Below are 19443 nucleotides of genomic sequence, written 5' to 3'. Positions count from 1 at the left end.
TTTATTTAATTTTTGTCACATTTTTGTCACATTTTTGTTGAATTTTTGTCACATTTTTGTTGAATTTTTGTCACGTTTTGGTTGAATTTTTGTCACATTTTTTTGAATTTTTGTCACATTTTTGTTGAATTTTTGTCACATTTTTGTTGAATTTTTGTCACATTTTTGTTGAATTTTTGTCACATTTTTTTGAATTTTTGTCACATTTTTTTGAATTTTTGTCAATTTTTTGTTGAATTTTTGTCACATTTTTGTTGAGTTTTTGTCACATTTTTGTTGAGTTTTTGTCACATTTTTGTTGAATTTTTGTCACATTTTTGTTGAATTTTTGTCTCTTTTCTGTTTAATTTTTGTCACATTTTTGTTGAACTTTTGTTGAATTTTTGTCACATTTTTGTTTATTTTTTGTCTCTTTTTTGTTGAATTTTTGTCTCTTTTTTGTTGAATTTTTGTCTCTTTTTTGTTGAATTTTTGTCACATTTTTGTTGACTTTTTGTCACATTTTTGTTGTCCTGCAGGTGAGCGAGAAGCTGTCCATCGCGGCGGACACGGAGGTGAAGATCAACCAGGCGCGGGAGGAGTACCGCCCCGTGGCCACCAGGGGCAGCATCCTGTACTTCCTGATCGTGGACATGTCCGTGGTGAACGTCATGTACCAGACGTCGCTGAGGCAGTTCCTCGGGCTCTTCGACTCCTCCATGAAGGACTCGGCGCGTTCTCCCGTCACCGCCAAACGCATCGGAAACATCATCCAGTGCCTCACGCTCCAGGTGTTCCTCTACACCTGCAGAGGGCTGTACGAGGAGCACAAGCTGCTCTTCACCCTGCTGCTCGCCCTGAAGATCGACCTGCAGGCCAGGAACATCTCCCAGCAGGAGGTGCTCACCTTCATCAAAGGTAGAGTACAGAGAGGAGAGGAGGAGGGGAAACGGTCTGATGATCAAGAGGAGCAGAGGAGGAGGAGAGGGTCTGATGATCAAGAGGAGCAAAGGAGGAGGAGAGAGTCAGATGATCTAGAGGAGCAGAGGAGGAGGAGAGGAGGAGAGGAGGAGAGGGTGTGATGATCTAGAGGAGCAGAGGAGGAGGAGAGAGTGTGATGATCTAGAGGAGCAGAGGAGGAGGAGAGGAGGAGAGGGTGTGATGATCTAGAGGAGCAGAGGAGGAGGAGAGGGTGTGATGATCTAGAGGAGCAGAGGAGGAGGAGAGAGTGTGATGATCTAGAGGAGCAGAGGAGGAGGAGAGGGTGTGATGATCTAGAGGAGCAGAGGAGGAGGAGAGGGTGTGATGATCAAGAGGAGCAGAGGAGGAGAGGGTGTGATGATCTAGAGGAGCAGAGGAGGAGGAGGAGAGAGTCAGATGATCGAGAGGAGCAGAGGAGGAGGAGAGGGTGTGATGATCTAGAGGAGGAGGAGGAGAGAGTGTGATGATCTAGAGGAGCAGAGGAGGAGGAGGAGAGGGTGTGATGATCTAGAGGAGCAGAGGAGGAGGAGAGGGTGTGATGATCTAGAGGAGCAGAAGAGGAGAGAGTGTGATGATCTAGAGGAGGAGAGGAGGAGAGGGTGTGATGATCTAGAGGAGCAGAGGAGGAGGAGAGGGTCAGATGATCTAGAGGAGCAGAGGAGGAGGAGAGGGTCAGATGATCTAGAGGAGCAGAGGAGGAGGAGAGGGTGTGATGATCTAGAGGAGCAGAGGAGGAGGAGAGGGTGTGATGATCTAGAGGAGCAGAGGAGGAGAGGGTGTGATGATCTAGAGGAGCAGAGGAGGAGAGGGTGTGATGATCTAGAGGAGCAGAGGAGGAGGAGAGGGTGTGATGATCTAGAGGAGCAGAGGAGGAGAGGGTGTGATGATCTAGAGGAGCAGAGGAGGAGGAGAGAGTGTGATGATCTAGAGGAGCAGAGGAGGAGGAGAGGGTGTGATGATCAAGAGGAGCAGAGGAGGAGAGGGTGTGATGATCTAGAGGAGCAGAGGAGGAGGAGGAGAGAGTCAGATGATCGAGAGGAGCAGAGGAGGAGAGAGTGGGATGATCGAGAGGAGCAGAGGAGGAGGAGAGGGTGTGATGATCTAGAGGAGGAGGAGGAGAGAGTGTGATGATCTAGAGGAGCAGAGGAGGAGGAGGAGAGGGTGTGATGATCTAGAGGAGCAGAGGAGGAGGAGAGGGTGTGATGATCTAGAGGAGCAGAAGAGGAGAGAGTGTGATGATCTAGAGGAGGAGAGGAGGAGAGGGTGTGATGATCTAGAGGAGCAGAGGAGGAGGAGAGGGTCAGATGATCTAGAGGAGCAGAGGAGGAGGAGAGGGTCAGATGATCTAGAGGAGCAGAGGAGGAGGAGAGGGTGTGATGATCTAGAGGAGCAGAGGAGGAGGAGAGGGTGTGATGATCTAGAGGAGCAGAGGAGGAGAGGGTGTGATGATCTAGAGGAGCAGAGGAGGAGAGGGTGTGATGATCTAGAGGAGCAGAGGAGGAGGAGAGGGTGTGATGATCTAGAGGAGCAGAGGAGGAGAGGGTGTGATGATCTAGAGGAGCAGAGGAGGAGGAGAGAGTGTGATGATCTAGAGGAGCAGAGGAGGAGGAGAGGGTGTGATGATCTAGAGGAGCAGAGGAGGAGGAGAGGGTGTGATGATCTAGAGGAGCAGAGGAGGAGGAGAGGGTGTGATGATCTAGAGGAGCAGAGGAGGAGGAGAGGGTCAGATGTGTGATGTCTTGCAGGGGGAGCGTCTCTGGACCTGAACTCTGTGGAGCCAAAGCCCAAGCGCTGGATCCTGGACCAGACGTGGCTGAACCTGGTGCAGCTCTCGTCTCTGCCGCCGTTCACCAACATCCTCCGACAGGTCAGAGCCCGTCCAGTGGAAGTCCTGAAAACATGGAAGGAACTTAACAAAACTAGAAGAACGTGGTGTTCCCCGTGAACCTCGTGCTTCTCCTGCAGGTGAGTCAGGGCGAGCGCGGCTGGAAGGCCTGGTTCGATCATCCCGCGCCCGAAGACGCCGCTCTCCCTGACGGGTACGAGAGCCGCCTGGACCCCTTCAGGAGGCTGCTGCTGGTGCGCAGCTGGTGCCCCGACCGCACCATCGCCCAGGCCCGGCGCTACATCGCGGAGGCCCTGGGCGCCGCCTTCACGGGGGGGCTGGTGCTGGACCTGGAGGCGCTGTGGGCGGAGGGAGACTGCAGCACCCCCCTGGTCTGTCTGCTGTCCATGGGCTCCGACCCCACGGAGAACATCGAACGCCTCGCCAAAGCCAAGGTCACGGCACTACTTACTTACTGACCTGGTGCTCTCCTCCTGCAGGGGGCGCCGTGCTCTTTAGATCTAACACTTACTGACCTTTGTCACATTTTTGTTGAATTTTTGTCACATTTTGGTTGAGTTTTTGTCACATTTTTGTTGAGTTTTTGTCTCTTTTTTCGGTTGAATTTTTGTCACTTTTTTGTTGAATTTTTGTCACTTTTTTGTTGAATTTTTGTCACATTTTTGTTGAATTTTTGTCACTTTTTGGTGGAATTTTTCTCACATTTTGGTGGAATTTTTCTCACATTTTGGTTGAATTTTTGTTGGATTTTTGTCACATTTTTGTTGAGTTTTTGTCATATTTTTGTTGAGTTTTTGTCACATTTTTGTTGAATTTTTGTCACATTTTTGTTGAATTTTTGTCACTTTTTTGTTGAATTTTTGTCAAATTTTTGTTGAATTTTTGTCACTTTTTAGTTGAATTTTTGTCACATTTTGGTTGAATTTTTGTCACTTTTTTGTTGAATTTTTGTCACATTTTTGTTGATTTTTTGTCACATTTTGGTTGAATTTTTGTCACATTTTGGTTGAATTTTTGTCACATTTTGGTTGAATTTTTGTCACATTTTTGTTGAATTTTTGTCACATTTTGTTTGAATTTTTGTCACATTTTTGTTGAATTTTTGTCACTTTTTTGTTGAATTTTTGTCACATTTTTATTGAATTTTTATTGAATTTTTGTCACTTTTTGGTTGAATTTTTGTCACATTTTTGTTGATTTTTTGTCACATTTTTGTTGATTTTTTGTCACATTTTTGTTGATTTTTTGTCACATTTTTGTTGAATTTTTGTCACATTTTTGTTGAATTTTTGTCACATTTTGTTTGAATTTTTGTCACATTTTTGTTGAATTTTTGTCACTTTTTGGTTGAATTTTTGTCACATTTTTATTGAATTTTTATTGAATTTTTGTCACTTTTTTGTTGAATTTTTGTCACATTTTTGTTGAATTTTTGTCGCATTTTGGTTGAATTTTTGTCACTTTTTGGTTGAATTTTTGTCACTTTTTGGTTGAATTTTTGTCACATTTTGGTTCAATTTTTGTCTCTTTTTTGTTGAGTTTACATCCTTTTTTTCTTCTCATTTTTTGTGTCTGTTTTGTTGCCTTTTTCCCAAGAAGCTTTTTGATTCTCCTCCTGCAGGGGGCGCCGTGCCGGCCCATCTCCATGGGGCAGGGACAGGAAGTGCACGCGCGGCGGCTGTTGGCCCAGAGCCGCGGCGATGGCGGTTGGCTCCTCCTGCAGAACTGTCACCTGGGCCTGCACTTCCTGGACGAGCTGCTGGAGAGCGTCACCTGTGGGCCGGAGGAGGAAGTGCAGGCGGGGTTTAGAGTGTGGGTCACCACCGACGTGCACCCCAAGTACGCGCTACTGATACTACTGCAAATACTGCTGCTAATACTACTGCAAATACTACTGATGCTACTGATGCTACTGATACTTCTGCTAATACTACTGTGCTACTGCTAATACTACTGATACTACTGCAATTACTGCTAATACTGCTGATGCTACTGATACTACTGTGCTGCTGCTAATACTACTGATACTACTGATACTACTGCTAATACTGCTGATACTACTGATACTACTGTGCTGTTGCTAATACTACTGATACTACTGCTAATGCTACTGATACTACTGCTAATACTACTGATACTACTGCTAATACTACTGATACTACTGCTAATACTACTGATACTACTGCTAATACTACTGCTGCTACTGCAAATACTACTGATGCTACTGCTAATACTACTGATGCTACTGCTAATACTACTGATACTACTGCTAATACTACTGATGCTACTGCTAATACTACTGATACTACTGCTAATACTGCTAATACTACTGATGCTACTGCTAATACTACTGATACTACTGCTAATACTACTGATGCTACTGCTAATACTACTGATACTACTGTGCTACTACTAATACTACTGATACTACTGCTAATACTACTGATACTACTGCTAATACTACTGATACTACTGCTAATACTACTGATGCTACTGCTAATACTACTGATGCTACTGCTAATACTACTGATACTACTGATACTACTGATACTACTGCTAATACTACTGATACTACTGCTAATACTACTGATACTACTGCTAATACTACTGATACTACTGCTAATACTACTGATGCTACTGCTAATACTGCTAATACTACTGATGCTACTGCTAATACTGCTAATACTACTGATGCTACTGCTAATACTGCTAATGCTACTGATACTACTGCTAATACTGCTAATACTACTGATACTACTGATACTACTGCTAATACTACTGATGCTACTGATACTACTGCTAATACTACTGATGCTACTGCTAATACTACTGATACTACTGCTAATACTGCTAATACTACTGATGCTACTGCTAATACTACTGATACTACTGCTAATACTGCTAATACTACTGATGCTACTGCTAATACTACTGATACTACTGCTAATACTACTGATGCTACTGCTAATACTACTGATACTACTGCTAATACTACTGATACTACTGCTAATACTACTGATGCTACTGCTAATACTACTGATACTACTGCTAATACTGCTAATACTACTGATGCTACTGCTAATACTACTGATACTACTGCTAATACTACTGATGCTACTGCTAATACTACTGATGCTACTGCTAATACTACTGATACTACTGCTAATACTACTGATGCTACTGCTAATACTACTGATGCTACTGCTAATACTACTGATACTACTGATACTACTGATACTACTGCTAATACTACTGATACTACTGCTAATACTACTGATACTACTGCTAATACTACTGATGCTACTGCTAATACTACTGATGCTACTGCTAATACTACTGATACTACTGATACTACTGATACTACTGCTAATACTACTGATACTACTGCTAATACTACTGATACTACTGCTAATACTACTGATACTACTGCTAATACTACTGATGCTACTGCTAATACTGCTAATACTACTGATGCTACTGCTAATACTGCTAATACTACTGATGCTACTGCTAATACTGCTAATGCTACTGATACTACTGCTAATACTGCTAATACTACTGATACTACTGATACTACTGCTAATACTGCTAATACTACTGATGCTACTGATACTACTGCTAATACTACTGATGCTACTGCTAATACTACTGATACTACTGCTAATACTGCTAATACTACTGATGCTACTGCTAATACTGCTAATACTACTGATGCTACTGCTAATACTGCTAATGCTACTGATACTACTGCTAATACTGCTAATACTACTGATGCTACTGCTAATACTACTGATACTACTGCTAATACTGCTAATACTACTGATGCTACTGCTAATACTACTGATGCTACTGCTAATACTACTGATACTACTGCTAATACTACTGATGCTACTGCTAATACTACTGATGCTACTGCTAATACTACTGATGCTACTGATGCTACTGCTAATACTACTGATGCTACTGATGCTACTGCTAATACTACTGATGCTACTGCTAATACTACTGATGCTACTGCTAATACTACTGATACTACTGCTAATACTACTGATGCTACTGCTAATACTACTGATGCTACTGCTAATACTACTGATACTACTGATACTACTGCTAATACTACTGCTAATACTACTGATACTACTGCTAATACTGCTAATACTACTGATGCTACTGCTAATACTACTGATGCTACTGCTAATACTGCTATTACTACTGATGCTACTGCTAATACTACTGATGCTACTGATGCTACTGCTAATACTACTGATGCTACTGCTAATACTGCTAATACTACTGCTAATACTACTGATACTACTGCTAATACTACTGATGCTACTGCTAATACTGCTAATACTACTGCTAATACTACTGATACTACTGCTAATACTACTGTGCTACTACTAATACTACTGCTGCTACTGCAAATACTACTGATGCTACTGCTAATACTACTGATACTACTGCTAATACTACTGATGCTACTGCTAATACTACTGATGCTACTGCTAATACTACTGATGCTACTGCTAATACTGCTAATACTACTGCTAATACTACTGATACTACTGCTAATACTGCTAATACTACTGATGCTACTGCTAATACTACTGATGCTACTGCTAATACTGCTATTACTACTGATGCTACTGCTAATACTACTGATGCTACTGATGCTACTGCTAATGCTACTGATGCTATTGCTAATACTGCTAATACTACTGCTAATACTACTGATACTACTGCTAATACTACTGATGCTACTGCTAATACTGCTAATACTACTGCTAATACTACTGATACTACTGCTAATACTACTGATACTACTGCTAATACTACTGATGCTACTGCTAATACTGCTAATACTACTGATACTACTGCTAATACTGCTAATACTACTGATGCTACTGCTAATACTACTGATGCTACTGCTAATACTACTGATACTACTGCTAATACTACTGATGCTACTGCTAATACTGCTAATACTACTGATGCTACTGCTAATACTACTGATGCTACTGCTAATACTACTGATGCTACTGCTAATACTACTGATGCTACTGCTAATACTACTGATGCTACTGCTAATACTACTGATACTACTGCTAATACTACTGATGCTACTGCTAATACTACTGATACTACTGCTAATACTACTGATACTACTGCTAATACTACTGATGCTACTGCTAATACTACTGATACTACTGATACTACTGATACTACTGATACTACTGCTAATACTACTGATACTACTGTGCTACTGCTAATACTACTGATACTACTGCTAATACTACTGATACTACTGCTAATACTACTGATGCTACTGCTAATACTACTGATGCTACTGCTAATACTACTGATGCTACTGCTAATACTGCTAATACTACTGATACTACTGTGCTACTGCTAATACTACTGATACTACTGCTAATACTACTGATGCTACTGCTAATACTACTGATACTACTGCTAATACTACTGATACTACTGTGCTACTGCTAATACTACTGATACTACTGCTAATACTACTGATACTACTGCTAATACTACTGATACTACTGCTAATACTACTGATACTACTGCTAATACTACTGATGCTACTGCTAATACTACTGATACTACTGATACTACTGATACTACTGCTAATACTACTGATACTACTGTGCTACTGCTAATACTACTGATACTAGTGCTGATATTACTGATACTACTGCTGATATTACTGATACTACTGCAATTACTGCTAATACTACTGATGTTACTGCTAATACTACTGATACTACTGCTGATACTACTGATACTACTGCTGATACTACTGATGTTACTGCTAATACTACTGATACTACTGCTGATACTACTGATACTACTGCTAATACTACTGATACTACTGCAATTACTGCTAATACTACTGATGTTACTGCTAATACTACTGATACTACTGCAATTACTGCTAATACTACTGATGTTACTGCTAATACTACTGATACTACTGATACTACTGCTAATGCTACTGATACTCAGCTTTAGTTTCTTCCTTTCCCATCTGAAGCAGGTTCATGGTTAGTGACTCTAATTCTGATCCTCAAAGTTCGGCTCCTTCACTGTCAGACCTTATAAACGTGCTTGTCCGTGTACCTCCTCTCTGCTCGGATGTGTCTGATGGTAAATGTTGCAGGTTTCCCATCACTTTCCTTCAGTCGTCCATCAAATTCACCAACGAGCCCCCGCTGGGTGAGTCTCCACGTCCCACTCTCTGTTCCCTCCGGGTTTAGGCTCACGGTGTCGTTGTTTCAGGGATGAAGGCCGGGCTGAAGAGGACTTTCGGGGGACTGACCCAGGACCAGCTGGACGTCAGTGACCTGCCTCAGTGGCGCCCTCTGCTGTTCGCCGTGGCCTTCCTCCACACCACGGTGCAGGTGTGTGCCAGCACGGCCTCTGACTCGCTCTCTGACCCGCCCTCTGACCCGCTCTCTGACCCCGCCCACTGACCCCCCTCTGACCCTCCTCTGCCCCGCCCTCTGACCCCGCCCTCTGACCCCGCCCTCTGTCGTCTCAGGAGCGCCGTAAGTTCGGGCCGCTGGGCTGGAACATCCCGTACGAGTTCAACCAGGCCGACTTCACCTCCAGCCTCCAGTTTGTGCAGAACCTTCTGGAGAACACGGGCCAGAGGAGAGCGGTGGACTGGAGCTGCCTGAGATACATGCTCGGTCAGTCCAGCGTCTTCTCTCCGCGGTCACATGACTGTCCAGGAACGCGGCCCAAAAGCAGTGTTGTTTTTGTCGCTCTCTAAGTTTTACGCCGGACCTAACCCGGACCGGAGTTAACCTCTTAACTCCCGCCTGAACCGAGAGGATCTTTTTCCTCACGCCGTTAGATTTATTTTCCATAATTGTTTTGGGTATTCAACTCATTTTTGTCACATTTTTCTCTTTTTTTGTCACATTTTTGTCATTTTATGGTCACATTTTTTTGTCAAATTTTCATCACATTTTGTCACATTTTTATCATTTTCTCGTCAATTTTTTATCTATTTTTTTATTTTTTTTGTCACATTTTTCTCATTTTTTTGGTCACAGTTTTGACATTTTTTCTGCAGTTTTTTAATCCATTTTTTGTCACATTTTGTAACATCATTTTTGGTCACATTTTTATCACTTTTTTGTCACTTTTTTGTCACATTTTTTGTCAATTTTTTGTCATTTTTTGTCAAATTTTTGTCAAATTTTTGTCAAATTTTAGTAATTTTTTGGTCAAATTTTCATCACATTTTTGTCACAGTTTTGTAATTTTTTCGGCAATTTCTTAATCCATTTTTTGTCATTTTTTCCAGAAGCTTTTGGATTGGGGTAAAGCCAAACTGGAGAAATTGTGCTCGGTTCAGGTGGGAGTTAAGGGGTTAAAGTGAGCCGGTGGGGGTTAGTCTGGTCATGAGTGGGTGGTTCATCTGAGCGTGTGTGTCCAGGTGAGGTCCAGTACGGCGGCAGAGTCACCGATGACCTGGACAAGCATCTCCTGAACACCTTCACTCAGGTTTGGTTCAGCGAGAACCTCTTCAGCGAGACCTTCTGCTTCTACAAGGGCTACACGCTGCCTCAGAAGGCCTCGTCCGTCCACGACATCCTGCAGCACGTGGAGGAGCTGCCGCCGCTGGACTCGCCCGAGGTCAGAGCCACAGGAGCCGCAGTGGAGATCTTTCTTCTTCAGCATCTTCATGTCAGAGTAAAAGCAGATGCACCATTTTGACCAACACGTTGTGGTGGCAGGTTTTCGGGCTCCATCCGAACGCCGACATCACGTACCAAACGAATCTGGCCAATGAGACGCTGAGCACCATCATCAACATCCAACCGAAGGACGGCGGGGGCGGAGCCGGCGAGACCAGGGAGAGCAGCGTCCAGAGACTGGCCCAGGAGATGCTGCAGAAGCTTCCGCCCGACTACGTCCCTCACGAGGTACAGCTTCTCATTCATATGAAATCAGGGCCGGACTGGGACTGAAAAACAGCCCTGGACTCTGACCAGCCCGGCCCAAATTAGCGTAATTGTGACACTTCCACAAATACATATTTTAACCTCTTACCACCCGCCTAAACCAAATGTATTCTGTCCTCTTTTGGCTGTGTAACACCTCATTTGAAAGCTAAGACCCACAAAACTGACCTTTTTCCTCGCGTTGTTGCTGTGTTGTGTCACCTTCTGTAGGGCTGCTCGATTATTGAAAAAATAATAATCACGATTATTTTTGTCATAATTGAAATCACGATTATTCAAACGATTATTTGTTGCCTTTAAAAAAATCCATCAAAAAAGTCACAAAAATCCATCAAAAAAGTCACAAAAATCCATCAAAAAAAGACAAAAATCCATCAAAAAAAAGACAAAAATCCATCAAAAAAGTCACAAAAATCCATCAAAAAAAGACAAAAATCCATCAAAAAAAAGACAAAAATCCATCAAAAAAAGACAAAAATCCATCAAAAAAATTTAAAAAATCCATCAAAAAAAATACAAAAATCCAGCAAAAAAATTACTAAAATCCAGCAAAAAAATTACTAAAATCCAGCAAAAAAGTGAAAAAAATTAAAAGATTGAAAAATTGAAAAAAAAAGTTTTTTTTTTTTTTTTTTTTTTTTCGATTTTTTTCGATTATGCTAATTTTGTAATCGTTTACTGTTGTAATCGAAATCGTAATCGAATTTCGATTAATTGCACAGCCCTAACCTTTTGTTTTTTGTTTTTTCTCTTTTCCATCCATCCATCCATCCATCCATCCATTTTCTTCCACTTTATCCGGGGCCGGGTCGCGGGGGCAGCGTCTCAGCAGAGATGCCCAAACTTCTTCTCTTTTTTGTCACTTTTTGTTGAAATTTTGTAATTTTTTTGTTGAGTTTTTGTTGCAGTTTTGTTGAATTTTTGTCACATTTTTGTCGAGTTTTTGTTACATTTTTGTTGAGTTTTTGTTGAATTTTTGTCACATTTTTGTCGAATTTTTGTCACATTTTTGTTGAGTTTTTGTTGAATTTTTGTCACATTTTTGTTGAGTTTTTGTCACATTTTTGTCACATTTTTGTCACATTTTTGTTGAGTTTTTGTTACATTTTTGTTGAAATTTTGTCACATTTTTGTTGAATTTTTGTCACATTTTTGTTGAGTTTTTGTTGAATTTTTGTCACATTTTTGTTGAATTTTTGTCACATTTTGTCACATTTTTGTTGAGTTTTTGATGCTTTTTTCCTAAGAAGCTTTTTGATTCGGGTAAAGCCAAACTGGAGAAAATGTGCTCCGTTCAGGTGGGAGGTAAGAGGTTAACCTCTTACCTCCCACCTGAACAATAACGACTTTCCCCAGTTCTGCTTTTTATTATTATTTTTTTGATCGGCATCATCAGCAAAAAGAGCGGGAAAGGCGGTCGTAGAAACAGAAGCAAAATCATTCATATAAATAATAAATAATAACGGTCCCAAAATTGAACCTTGTGGTGCACCATACTCCACGGAACTCCTTTCAGATTAATGTTTTTTAATACTGGGCTTTACCCAAATCTGAAAGCTTCTCGTCTGGAGATCAACAATGTAACGCCTCATTTGAAAGCTAAGACCTACAAAAGTGATGGAAACTTTTCGTCACGTCACCACATTTTTGTCATATTTTTGTTGTTTTAAAAAATCTATCATTTTTTGTTGTGTTTATCTCATCTTTTCATCCTCTTTTTCTCGCTATTTTGATGCTTTTCTTTTCAGCTTTTAGATTTGGGTAAAGCTCGGTTGAGGCGGGACTGGTGGCCCCTCTGTGCTCTTCCAGAATCCGCCCCTGTATGAAACACATGTTCACCAAAACAATACTTACAGTGTGACTTTTCTGAACTGTTTCTGATGGATTAACGATGGATTGTTACCGCTCCTGAGAGACCGTATATAAGAGTCTGAGCTGGATCTTCCTCCTCTGTGCTGCTGTAGGTTCGCTCTCAGCTGCAGAAGATGGGCGCTCTTCAGCCAATGAACATCTTCCTCCGGCAGGAAGTGGACCGCATGCAGCGAATCATCAGCCGAGTGCGGAGCGCGCTCAGTGACCTGCTGCTCGCCATCGACGGTACTTCCCCTGCTCTGGATCCAACATGTTTCTATTTTTAACAGACATTTGATCTGATCTGTGTAATAATGTTATAGTAGTGATGTGCGAGGCCCTGGTTTAGCCTGGTTTAGCCTGGTTTAGCCTGTTTTCCTCTGGTTTCCTCTCCGCAGGCTCCATCGTGCTGTCTGAGGAGCTGCGCGAGGCCCTGGTTTAGCCTGGTTTAGCCTGGTTTAGTCTGTTTAGCTCTGGTTTAGCCTGGCTTAGCCTGGTTTAGCCTGTTTTCCTCTCCTCAGGCTCCATCGTGATGTCCGTGGAGCTGCTCGAGGCCCTGGTTTGTCCTGGTTTAGCCTAGTTTAGCCTGGTTTAGCCTGGTTTCTTCTGGTTTCTTCTCCTCAGGCTCCATCGTGATGTCCGAGGAGCTGCACGAGGCCCTGGTTTAGCCTGGTTTGTCCTGGTTTAGCCTGGTTTGGCCTGGTTTCCTCTGGTTTCCTCTCCACAGGCTCCATCGTGATGTCCGAGGAGCTGCACGAGGCCCTGGTTTAGCCTGGTTTCCTCTGGTTTAGCCTGGTTTGTCCTGGTTTAGCCTGGTTTACTCTCCTCAGGCTCCATCGTGATGTCCGAGGAGCTGCACGAGGCCCTGGTTTAGCCTGGTTTCCTCTGGTTTAGCCTGGTTTAGCCTGGTTTCCTCTGGTTTAGCCTGGTTTAGCCTGGTTTCCTCTCCGCAGGCTCCATCGTGATGTCCGAGGAGCTGCGCGAGGCCCTGGTTTGTCCTGGTTTGTCCTGGTTTGTCCTGGTTTAGCCTGGTTTCCTCTCCGCAGGCTCCATCGTGATGTCCGAGGAGCTGCGCGAGGCCCTGGTTTAGCCTTGTTTAGCCTGGTTTGTCCTGGTTTAGCCTGGTTTCCTCTCCTCAGGCTCCATCGTGATGTCCGAGGAGCTGCGCGAGGCCCTGGTTTAGCCTTGTTTGTCCTGGTTTAGCCTGGTTTAGCCTGGTTTCCTCTCCGCAGGCTCCATCGTGATGTCCGAGGAGCTGCGCGAGGCCCTGGTTTAGCCTGGTTTAGCCTGGTTTAGCCTGGTTTCCTCTGGTTTCCTCTCCGCAGGCTCCATCGTGATGTCCGAGGAGCTGCGCGAGGCCCTGGTTTAGCCTGGTTTAGCCTGGTTTAGCCTGGTTTAGCCTGGTTTAGCCTGGTTTAGCCTGGTTTAGCCTGGTTTCCTCTCCGCAGGCTCCATCGTGATGTCCGAGGAGCTGCGCGAGGCCCTGGTTTAGCCTTGTTTAGCCTTGTTTAGCCTGGTTTAGCCTGGTTTCCTCTCCGCAGGCTCCATCGTGATGTCCGAGGAGCTGCGCGAGGCCCTGGTTTAGCCTGGTTTAGCCTTGTTTAGCCTTGTTTAGCCTGGTTTGTCCTGGTTTAGCCTGGTTTCCTCTCCGCAGGCTCCATCGTGATGTCCGAGGAGCTGCGCGAGGCCCTGGTTTAGCCTTGTTTAGCCTGGTTTAGCCTGGTTTAGCCTGGTTTCTTCTCTGCAGGCTCCATCGTGATGTCCGAGGAGCTGCGCGAGGCCCTGGACTGCCTGTTCGACGCTCGGATCCCCGGCTCGTGGCTCAGGCTCAGCTGGGCGTCGGCGTCTCTGGGGTTCTGGTTCTCTGAGCTCCTGGAGAGGAACCAGCAGCTCTGCTCCTGGATCAGCACCGGCCGACCCACCGCCTTCTGGCTCACGGGATTCTTCAACCCACAGGTGCCTCTGGAGCTTCAGCCGGTATCGCGCCCGTTGTACATGTTTTAGCCTGACCTCACAGACCCGTCGGTGCCTCCAGGGCTTCCTGACGGCGATGCGGCAGGAGACGACGCGCCGGAACCAGGCCAGAGGCTGGGCCCTGGACTCGGTGCTGCTCAGCAACGACGTCACCAAGATGATGAAGGAGGACGTGTCGGCCCCGCCCCCCGACGACGTGGGCGGAGTCTACATCCACGGGCTGTTCCTGGACGGCGCCGGGTGGGACCGACGCAACGCCCGACTCACGGAGGCTTCAGCCAAGGTTAGGCCTGAAAGACGAGGCTCCTACAAAGGTTAGGAAACATGAGGCTCCTACAAAGGTTAGGCCTAAAACATGAGGCTCCTACAAAGGTTAGGCTGAAACATGAGGCTCCTACAAAGGTTAGGCCTAAAACACGAGGCTCCTATAAAGGTTAGGCCTAAAACACAAGGCTCCTACAAAGGTTAGGCCTAAAACACAAGGCTCCTTCAAAGGTTAGGCCTAAAACACGAGGCTCCTACAAAGGTTAGGCCTGAAACATGAGGCTCCTATAAAGGTTAGGCTTAAAACATGAGGCTCCTACAAAGGTTAGGCCTGAAACATGAGGCTCCTACAAAGGTTAGGCCAAAAACATGAGGCTCCTACAAAGGTTAGGCTTAAAACACAAGGCTCCTACAAAGGTTAGGCTTAAAACACAAGGCTCCTTCAAAGGTTAGGCCTAAAACACAAGGCTCCTTCAAAGGTTAGGCTTAAAACACAAGGCTCCTACAAAGGTTAGGCTTAAAACACAAGGCTCCTTCAAAGGTTAGGCCTAAAACACAAGGCTCCTTCAAAGGTTAGGCTTAAAACACGAGGCTCCTACAAAGGTTAGGCTTAAAACACGAGGCTCCTACAAAGGTTAGGCCTAAAACACGAGGCTCCTACAAAGGTTAGGCCTGAAACATGAGGCTCCTACAAAGGTTAGGCTGAAACATGAGGCTCCTTCAAAGGTTAGGCCAAAAACACAAGGCTCCTTCAAAGGTTAGGCTTAAAACACGAGGCTCCTTCAAAGGTTAGGCCTAAAACACAAGGCTCCTACAAAGGTTAGGCCTAAAACACAAGGCTCCTACAAAGGATAGGTCTGAAACATGAGGCTCCTACAAAGGTTAGGCTGAAACATGAGGCTCCTACAAAGGTTAGGCCTAAAACACAAGGCTCCTACAAAGGTTAGGCCTGAAACATGAGGCTCCTTCAAAGGTTAGGTCTGAAACACAAGGCTCCTACAAAGGTTAGGCCTGAAACACAAGGCTCCTACAAAGGTTAGGCCTGAAACACAAGGCTCCTTCAAAGGTTAGGCTTAAAACACAAGACTCCTTCAAAGGTTAGGCCAAAAACACGAGGCTCCTACAAAGGTTAGGCCAAAAACACAAGGCTCCTACAAAGGTTAGGCCAAAAACACAAGGCTCCTACAAAGGTTAGGCCTGAAACACAAGGCTCCTACAAAGGTTAGGCTGAAACACAAGGCTCCTTCAAAGGTTAGGCTGAAACACAAGGCTCCTACAAAGGTTAGGCTGAAACACAAGGCTCCTTCAAAGGTTAGGCTGAAACACAAGGCTCCTTCAAAGGTTTGGCTTAAAACACAAGGCTCTTACAAAGGTTAGGCTTAAAACACAAGGCTCCTACAAAGGTTAGGCCTAAAACACGAGGCTCCTACAAAGGTTAGGTCTGAAACACAAGGCTCCTTCAAAGGTTAGGCTTAAAACACAAGGCTCCTTCAAAGGTTAGGCTGAAACATGAGGCTCCTACAAAGGTTAGGTCTGAAACACGAGGCTCCTACAAAGGTTAGGTCTGAAACACAAGGCTCCTTCAAAGGTTAGGCTTAAAACACAAGGCTCCTTCAAAGGTTAGGCTGAAACATGAGGCTCCTACAAAGGTTAGGCCTAAAACACAAGGCTCCTACAAAGGTTAGGTCTGAAACACAAGGCTCCTACAAAGGTTAGGCTTAAAACACAAGGCTCCTACAAAGGTTAGGCCTAAAACACAAGGCTCCTACAAAGGTTAGGTCTGAAACACAAGGCTCCTTCAAAGGTTAGGCCTAAAACACAAGGCTCCTACAAAGGTTAGGCTTAAAACACGAGGCTCCTTCAAAGGTTAGGCTTAAAACATGAGGCTCCTTCAAAGGTTAGGCTTAAAACACAAGGCTCCTTCAAAGGTTAGGCCTGAAACACAAGGCTCCTTCAAAGGTTAGGCCTGAAACACGAGGCTCCTACAAAGGTTAGGCCTGAAACATGAGGCTCCTACAAAGGTTAGGCCTAAAACACAAGGCTCCTTCAAAGGTTAGGCTTAAAACACAAGGCTCCTACAAAGGTTAGGCCTGAAACACAAGGCTCCTACAAAGGTTAGGCTTAAAACACAAGGCTCCTTCAAAGGTTAGGCCTGAAACACAAGGCTCCTTCAAAGGTTAGGCCTGAAACACAAGGCTCCTATAAAGGTTAGGCCTGAAACACAAGGCTCCTACAAAGGTTAGGCCTGAAACACAAGGCTCCTACAAAGGTTAGGCTTTAAACACAAGGCTCCTTCAAAGGTTAGGCTTAAAACACAAGACTCCTTCAAAGGTTAGGCCAAAAACACAAGGCTCCTACAAAGGTTAGGCTTAAAACACAAGGCTCCTACAAAGGTTAGGCCTAAAACATGAGGCTCCTTCAAAGGTTAGGCTTAAAACACAAGGCTCCTACAAAGGTTAGGCCTAAAACACAAGGCTCCTACAAAGGTTAGGCCTAAAACACAAGGCTCCTACAAAGGTTAGGCCTAAAACACAAGGCTCCTACAAAGGTTAGGCCTGAAACATGAGGCTCCTATAAAGGTTAGGCTGAAACATGAGGCTCCTACAAAGGTTAGGCCTGAAACATGAGGCTCCTACAAAGGTTAGGCTGAAACACGAGGCTCCTTCAAAGGTTAGGCCTAAAACACGAGGCTCCTACAAAGGTTAGGCCAAAAACATGAGGCTCCTTCAAAGGTTAGGCCTGAAACACAAGGCTCCTACAAAGGTTAGGCCTAAAACACAAGGCTCCTACAAAGGTTAGGCCTAAAACACAAGGCTCCTTCAAAGGTTAGGCTGAAACATGAGGCTCCTACAAAGGTTAGGCCTAAAACACAAGGCTCCTTCAAAGGTTAGGCTGAAACATGAGGCTCCTACAAAGGTTAGGCTTAAAACATGAGGCTCCTACAAAGGTTAGGAAACATGAGGCTCCTACAAAGGTTAGGAAACACGAGGCTCCTACAAAGGTTAGGAAACACAAGGCTCTCATGAACTTAACTCCCATTATTTTCCGTCAAACACAAAGGAGACGACTTTATAGATGTTTAACTGACATTGATACAGTGTCGTGTCATTCATTGCACATCTGTAAGTTTTATCCCATGATGCCGCAGGTGCTCTTCACTCCGCTGCCCGTGGTCCACGTCTACGCCGTCAGCTCAGGCGACAGCTCCAAGATGGCGGACAGCCGGCGCCCGGCGAGCGCGTACTCGTGCCCCGTCTACAAGAAACCCCGACGCACTGACCTCAACTACGTGTTCTCCGTGAGTCTGCGCTCGACTCAGCCGCCGGAGCACTGGACCCTGAGGGGCACGGCGCTGCTCTGCGACTGCAAGTGAGGGACGGCGGCGCCACAAGGAGGCACGGCGGCGCCACGCGGAGGTACGGCGGCCGCGGACCCCACTGTTTTTGCTCTCGTGATGTTGTACCTCATTCTTTAACTATTTTATATTCCCTGGAAGAGCTGGTACGGTTCTTTTCAGTTGTGTGCTGTAGCCATAGTCATATTTAATGATTTTTATCGGGTCCCAACCGATATATCGGGCAGATATGAGGTATTTTACTATATCGGCTGTTGGCCAAGAAAACTGTTGATATCTCCGGATAATTTTTTTTTTTGTGTTGGCCTCAGGGGGCGGAGAAACATCAGAGGGAAAATCTTTCACTAGTTTGTACCTATTTTATGTATTTTATTCGTGGTGCCAGGCTAGTGCTAGGCTAGTGCATGTCTATGGTAACTATTAGCCTGCATTAACCCCTTACCTCCCACGTGAACCAAGCACATTTTCTCCAGTTTGGCTTTACCCCAGTCCAAAAGCTTCTGGAAAAAAGGTGTTAAAACTGAGACGAAAACAATGATGGAAATTTGATAAAAAAGTGACGAAAAAGTTATGAAAAAGTGGCAAAAATGTCACAAAAAATGACAAAAATGTGACAATGTGATAAATATTTGACAAATAAATGACAAAAACTGTGATAAAAAATTGACAAAAAAATGACAAATGTGGCAAAAAATGACTAAAAAGTTACAAAAATGAGTTGAATGCCCAACAAAAAAATGATGGAAAAAAAAAATCTGATGACGTGAGGAAAAAGATCCTCTCGGTTCAGGCGGGAGTTAAGAGGTTAAAAACAGTCTGACCCGAGCACAGTGAGGCAAATCCCTTATCACACCAGACTCCCCATATAAATGTCTGTGTGACTGAATAATGTTTTAAGTACAACCATTCTGCATGTAAAAGAACTTATACTTGAGCAGCATCAGCTTCCTGGTTGTAGCTACGCCGCGGCGGAGTGATCTGCTCGGTTACCGGATCTACAGTCGTTTGTTTACCTGCGGCCGCATCACTACAGGTGGACAACGTTTGAAGAGGTTTTTAATGCAGGTTTTTAATACCATAGACATGCACTAGCCTAGCACTAGCCTAGCACCACTAAACTCTTCAGATATAAGGACTGCATGAATTAAAACATGTATATCTCCAGAAATCAACAAAACTGGTGGAAGATTAGGCCCTAA

The 19443-nt window shown here is 44.3% G+C and overlaps 1 protein-coding gene across 1 annotated transcript; it reads left to right on the top strand.

Annotated features, from left to right (window-relative positions):
- Positions 1–518: 518 nt before the first annotated feature.
- On the top strand, positions 519–18262 carry LOC306982919 (dynein axonemal heavy chain 5-like; the record flags this gene model as incomplete). Its single annotated transcript, XM_079583364.1, has 13 exons — positions 519–897; positions 2706–2827; positions 2926–3240; positions 4428–4645; positions 8985–9040; positions 9104–9225; positions 9366–9516; positions 10272–10471; positions 10573–10761; positions 12765–12897; positions 14399–14607; positions 14687–14908; positions 18038–18262. Coding segments are annotated over 13 exons (2541 nt in total), but the record flags the coding sequence as incomplete, so codon positions are not given.
- Between the last annotated feature and the right edge of the window lie 1181 nt (positions 18263–19443).

This window comes from Gobius niger, assembly GCF_951799975.1.
Source record: "Gobius niger genome assembly, contig: SCAFFOLD_92, whole genome shotgun sequence".
Taxonomy (NCBI): domain Eukaryota; kingdom Metazoa; phylum Chordata; class Actinopteri; order Gobiiformes; family Gobiidae; genus Gobius; species Gobius niger.
This window is presented reverse-complemented; position numbering and strand designations above follow the sequence as displayed.